The sequence below is a fragment of the Mobula birostris genome, chromosome 3 (assembly GCF_030028105.1).
Source record: "Mobula birostris isolate sMobBir1 chromosome 3, sMobBir1.hap1, whole genome shotgun sequence".
In the NCBI taxonomy this organism is placed as follows: Eukaryota; Metazoa; Chordata; class Chondrichthyes; order Myliobatiformes; family Myliobatidae; genus Mobula; species Mobula birostris.
The window spans coordinates 81564796-81571109 of NC_092372.1; the positions used below are offsets into that span (position 1 = coordinate 81564796).

The following is a 6314-nucleotide window of genomic DNA, read 5'->3' on the forward strand; positions in this document are numbered from 1 at the left end:
TTCTTGATCACAACCTCCAACACCACAACAATATCTGACAACAAAAAGTAGTGGATACAGATAGGATGTATAACAGCCTAATGTAACATTATATGGGAATACAAGATAACACTGATGCAGAGATGTTTTATACTTTTAACAAGGTGCTTTATTAATGTATTGCTTGTGCAAACATTCAATAGATGCAATTGTCACTTTTGCCCAGTAACTTGGTTTATTGTACATGTTAAATACAGCAAAATAATACAAAAGACATGGTAAAAGTAAAGGCAAACAAATGAGGTAACAGCAAATTTCACTTTTGCCCAGTAACAAGCCTTATTGCATTTAGTTGTAGCTGTCGTTCCTTTCATCGGTGAAGAGACTATGGCTGTAGGAAATGTTTCTGGACAAATGCGCACCAAGTCTTTCGTTTGGCAATTTCCTTTTAAGTTTTTCTAGTCTGCAACTGTACAAATGTGCACCAAGTCTTTAGTTTGACAATTTCCTTTTAAGTTTTTCTAGTCTGTAATTGAACAAACGTGCACTAAGTATACCGATTCCACTTCGCTTGTTTTCTGTGTGTCCTGCGCATGCCCAGTAGGAGGAGATTCATCCAAATATCCATTTTAATGTGGACAGGTATTTTAAAAAATGCCTAGTGTAGGTGCCTGTCGTTTTTACATGAAACCAGCATTTTGGAAATTACCCGGTCTAGTGTGGACGTCGCCTCAGATTCATGTCCTGCTGGGCTGTCACAGTAGATACAAAGAAACACAATGGGATCAATGAAAAAAAATACTACATGCAAGAGACAGACAAACAATCAGTGTGCAAAAAGACGACAAATTGTGCAAATGCAAAAAGAAAAATAAAATAATTAATATTGAAGTCATTAAGTTGTAATGTCCTTGGAAGTGAATCCATAGTTTGTCGAATCAGTTCAGTGTTGAGATAAGTAAAGTTATCCATTATGGTTCAGGAGCCTGATGTCTGAGGGTTATAACTGTTGGTGAACCTGGTGGTATGAGACCCAAGGGTCCTATACTTCCTTCCCTGTAGCAGCAGTGAGAAGACAGCATGACCTGGATGGTAGAGGTCCTTGATGAAGGATGCTGCTTTCCTGTGACAGCATTCCTTGTTGATGTGCTCAGTCGTGGGGAGGGCTTTTCCTATGACGGACTGGACTGTATCCACTACTTTTTGTTGGCTCTTCCGCTCAAGGGCATTGGTGTTTTCATATGATGCAACCAGTCAGGATACTCTACACAGTACACCTATAAAAGTTTGTCAAAGTTTTAGATGACATGCTGAATGTTCGCAAACTTCTAAGAAAGTAGAGGAGCTTCTTTGTAACGGCACTTGTTTACTGGTCCCAGGACAGATCCTCTGAAATGGTAAAGCTGAGGAATTTAAAGTACTGGCCTTCGAGATGAATAGATGTATTTAAGGGGAGGTCCAAAGAGGGCAAAATGAAGACAATAATGAGCTGCAACAGTTTAATTCCAAGGATCTCTACCAACATTGACCAGTAGTTAAATGCCCTTATTTCCATATTGTGGACTCCATTCAAGAAGATAGAATGCACCCATTTGAACTTCATAATATATAATATCCTCACAATGAAAGTTCAAGGGTTTGGGATTTTTTTTCTGATCAGTCAAATTGAAGAAATGTACTTTTTGAATCAGATTTCCTTTGATATGCTTAGGTATGCAGGTATGTTTGGTAATGTACATTTTAAGAAAGTGAAACAGATTTTCTGATCTGGTAATCACTTTGCAATATTTGGGCATCATTTTGATATTAACACTGGCACAAAATTTTAAGGAGGCTTAACAGTAGAATTTGAGATATTTTGCTAGCAGAAGAGTCATGAACAAGGCGATGTACAGTAGTTGCAAAATAAGGAGCCATTCATTTAATATTGAGGTGCATTCTTTGGGTAGTGAATCTCTAGCATTTCTACCCTTAAAAGTAGCAGAAGGCAGATCACCAGATATATTTAAGGTGGATCAGGGAATCGAGCCTTGTGAGGGACTTGCACAGAAGAGGAGTGGAGATCAGCATTGATTATCCATGGATATATTGAATGGTGGGGTAAGCTTGAAGGGTTTTGCAGCCTACTCCTGTTCCTATCTTCTTGCCTCCTACTTAGCATACACAGTTGCAAGAAGTTTGTGAACCCTTTGCAATTACCTCGTTTTCTGCACTAATTACACATAAAATATGGTCTGATCTTCATCTGAGTCGCAATAATAGATAAGCACATCTGCCTAAACTAATTACACACAAACAATTGTACTACTTCTCATCACTACCGAGTACAATCATTTAAACAATCAGTTCAGATTGAAAAAAAGTATGTGAACCTCTGAGCTAATGCCTTCTTCATAAGTTTTTTGCAGTCAGGTATTCCAGTCAATCAGATTGGAGATGTGAGTTGCAGAGGTGCCCTGCCCTATATATAAAAAAAAAGATGCACGAAGTCAGGTTACTGACAGAGCCTGTTCTTCTCAAAAAGATCAGTTTATGTGCATCATGCCTCGATCAAAACAACTTTCAGATGACCTTAGAAGAAAAATTGTAGAGATGCATGAAGCTGGAAAAGGCTACAAAAGCATTTGTAAAGACCTGAGTGTTCATCAATCAACAGGGAAATTGTCTACAAATGGAGGAAATTCAGCACTGTTGTGACGCTCTCTAGGCGTGGGCTTCCTGCAAAGATCACACCAAGAGCACAACGTTCAATGCTGAAGGGGGGGGGGTGAAAAAGAACCCAAGGGTAACAGCAAAAGATCTGCAGAAATGTCTAGAACTTGCTAAAGTCTCTGTTCAGCTGTCCACTATAAGAAAACCACTGAACAAGAAAGGTGTTCATGAAAGGACACTATGGAGGAAACCACTGCTCTCCAAAAAAAAACATTGCTGCACATCTCATGTGCAAAAGACCACCTGGATGTTCTGCGATGCTTCTGGGACAATGTTTTGTGGACAGATGAGACAAAAATTGAACTTTTTGGCACAAATACACAGTGCTCTGTTTGAAGGAAAAAGGGCACTGCACACACCAAAACCTCATCTCAGCTAAGGAGCATCATGGTTTGGGCTGCTTTGTTGCCTCAGAGCATGGACAGGTTGCAATATTTGAGGGAACAATGAATTCAAAATTGTATCAAAACGTTTTACAAGAGAATGTCAGGGTATTGGTCCATCAGATGAAGCTCAATAGAAGTTGAATGATGCAACAAGGCGATGATCTGAAACACAATAGTAAATCAACAGAGTGATTTAAAAAGAAGAAAATGAATGGCCAAGTCAGAGTCCAGACCTTAACCCAATTGAGATGCTGTGGCATGGCCTGAAGAGAGCTGTTCATGCAAGCTAATGCAGAAATATTGATGAACTGAAATAGTTTTGTTTGGAGGAATGGTCTAAAATTCCTTTTTGCCATTGTGTGAGTCTGATCAGCGGCTGCAGGAAACATTTGGTGGAGGTTATTGCTGCTAAAAGTTCTACCAGTTATTAAATACAAGGATTCACCTACCTTTTCCAACCTGGACTGTGAATGATTAAGCAGTCAGTTCAATAAAGACATGAAAAGTAGTTTAGGTGGATTATGTTTGTCTATTATTGTGACTTAGTTGAAGATGAGACCACATTTTATGAGTAATTAATGCAGAAAGGCAGGTAATTGCAAAGGGTTCACAAACTTCTTGCAACTGTATTCTATAGCATTAGTTGAAGAACTGCATTCACATGAATTTAAGGCTTGTTTCAGTAAAATATGCATTCTATTTTTCTCTGGTATTTTATGCCAGCAATTTTATTGCATTAATATTATAATTTCCAAAGCCCGCTCAACATTATTCTGCTTTCCAGTAAATTTCATGCTGTAAAATATCAGGGAGATCAATTGCATAGTTTTAAAAGTGTCTTACCTATTTCAATGGAATGCCAGCATTTTTTTTTCGAAATCAGAGTTCAAGCTCTGGTTTACTAATTTTTAGAGGTGCGTATGTAATCAAAAATAGTAACATGTACTTTCTGTTTAAATAGGTTGGTGAAGATAGCTCCTCAATATTATGAAATGGGCAACTTTCCTCAGTGCGAAGCCAAACGACAACTGGAACGCATTATTGGCAAACTTCAATCGAAGGAATATTCTCAGTATTGAAGTTACGCTGTTGTAGGAGACTAGGCAAATTAAGATTTCATATTGAAGAAATATGGACTTCAGATTCTGCCCAAATATAACAAATTTGTCTGTTAAAGAAAACCCATGGATGTTTTCTTTCCAATGGCTGGACAATTCCTCACTTTTATTTTTTAAAAGAAATCCTTGTTTATGGCAGGTTGTGTAACACTTTGTTGAGCAACATAATATGTTGCTGGTGTTATGTGGCTTTTTTATTGTTATGTTAACTTTTTTCATAGACCCTGTTGGGTTTTGAATGGTTGGGGTGGGCAAGGTTTCAGAATAATGCTGTAACTGTTAATTTTTAAAGTTTCATCATTATTACAAATATTGTCTGAATTTCTCATAGTGATTCAGAGTTGGCAACTAAAGTATGTATTTCTTGACCACATACTGCATGATTCTGCCCATGTTGACATTCTTAATAGAAAGTTGTAGCTATTCAAAGAACATGGAAAGCTTATATGTAGGCACCTCTGAATTTTTCCCGACACAATTTTTGACTTAAATAAAGGTATAGTGACAAGTTAAATATTGTGTAAACAGTGTTTTATTGGAAGAAGTGATTTAAAGGAAATGTATTCTCATTCACTCCATTTTTCCAATAAATTGGCCTACTCGGGAAAGATAACTACAGATAATGCCCATACGAAGAATAGGAGTCAGCTGTGCCATTCACTGTTTATGACTCAAATTTTGGTCTTCAACTCAGTTTACCTCCCTAATTCCCACTCAGTCCTATAATCTATCTGAATCTCAAATATGCACAGAATCTAAACCTCTGTGTGCAAAAGCACAAGGATCCATATTTCCCTGCGACAAAGGAGGCCACCATTTCGGCCATCGAAATGGGCCACTCACAGATCAGTCCTTTTCCCCCACCTATTGACCCTGTACCTGGTCTCCCTATATTCCCATCATTCCCCGCCAGCAGCCACCCTCAATTCCAGCATTTGGCTAAACAGAAGAGGCCATTTATAGCAGCTAATAAACCTTCTGTTCACATATATTTGAGATATGAGAGAAAACTCCCAGTCATAGGAATAAGATGCAGACTCCACACAGGTGCCACTGGAGGTCAGGGTTAAACTTGGGTCTACTGGCTGTGTCAATTGTCTCTGGGAAGAAATTCTCCACTTACCCTGGTCCTTAGCCATCTACCCCTCACGTCCCCTCAGAATCCTGTATTTTTCTATGGGATTATCTCTTATTCTTTTCAAAAAGCCTAGAATATAGGGTCAGTTTGCTTAGTAATTCCTTCTAAAACAAGTTTCCTTTCCTACATATCAGTTGAGTAAACCTTGGTAAAGCTTCCTCTAAGATGGGTGTACTCTTCCTTAAATAAGGACACCAGAATTATACTTCAGATGTGGCCTTGCCAAAGTACTATTCTCCCATTCTCTTCTCTTGAATTGCTCTTTTTGTTAAAACTTGGAACATTCCAGAATCTAAAGCATTTTGAAAACTGAACAAATGTATGTCATCTCTGCTGCCACTCTTTTGGAATGCGGAGTGTCAATTCCAGGGGATTTGGGAGTCTTTAGAGAAAAACACTAGGGAAACTAGTGATGTTGATTTATTGTAAATTATCTATTATTCACTGATGACTTACTGTTATCAGTGCATCCTTCACCATGAAATTCAGCACGCTATTTAACATTTTTTTGTGTTCCTAATTTACCACTGTTAATTTTTCTGTCTTCTGAGGGGCCAACTTTTAATTTTTGCATCTCTAAGCATGTTTGCAGCAATCCTCCGGATTTGAATTCGTATTTCTAGGTAGTTTAACATACAACAATTACAGCATGGAAACAGGCTATCTCGGCCCTTCTAGTCCGTGCTGAACTCTTACTCTTACCTAGTCCCACCGACCTGCACTCAGCCCATAATCCTCCATTCCGTTCCTGTCCATATAGCTGTCCAACTTAACTTTAAACAACAACATCGAACCTGCCTCAACCACTTCCGCTGGAAGCTCGTTCCACAGAGCTACCACTCTGAGTAAAGTTCCCCCTCATGTTACCCCTAACCTTTTGCCCTTTAACTCTCAACTCATGTCCTCTTGTTTGAATCTCCCCTACTCTCAATGGAAAAAGCCTATCCACGTCAACTCTATCTCTCTCCCTCATAATTTTAA

At 38.6% G+C, this 6314-nt stretch overlaps 1 protein-coding gene across 2 annotated transcripts in view; it reads left to right on the forward strand.

Moving 5' to 3' along the window:
- dhx15 (DEAH (Asp-Glu-Ala-His) box helicase 15) overlaps positions 1–4709 on the forward strand; it is a 123524-nt gene extending 118815 nt beyond the window's left edge. For both annotated transcript variants that reach the window (XM_072252952.1, XM_072252953.1), the window contains exon 14: positions 4039–4709. In XM_072252952.1, coding sequence (XP_072109053.1) covers positions 4039–4156 — 118 coding nt within the window. In that variant the 3' untranslated portion in view covers positions 4157–4709. The remainder of the gene's footprint in view (positions 1–4038) is intronic.
- The last annotated feature ends 1605 nt before the right edge of the window (positions 4710–6314 follow it).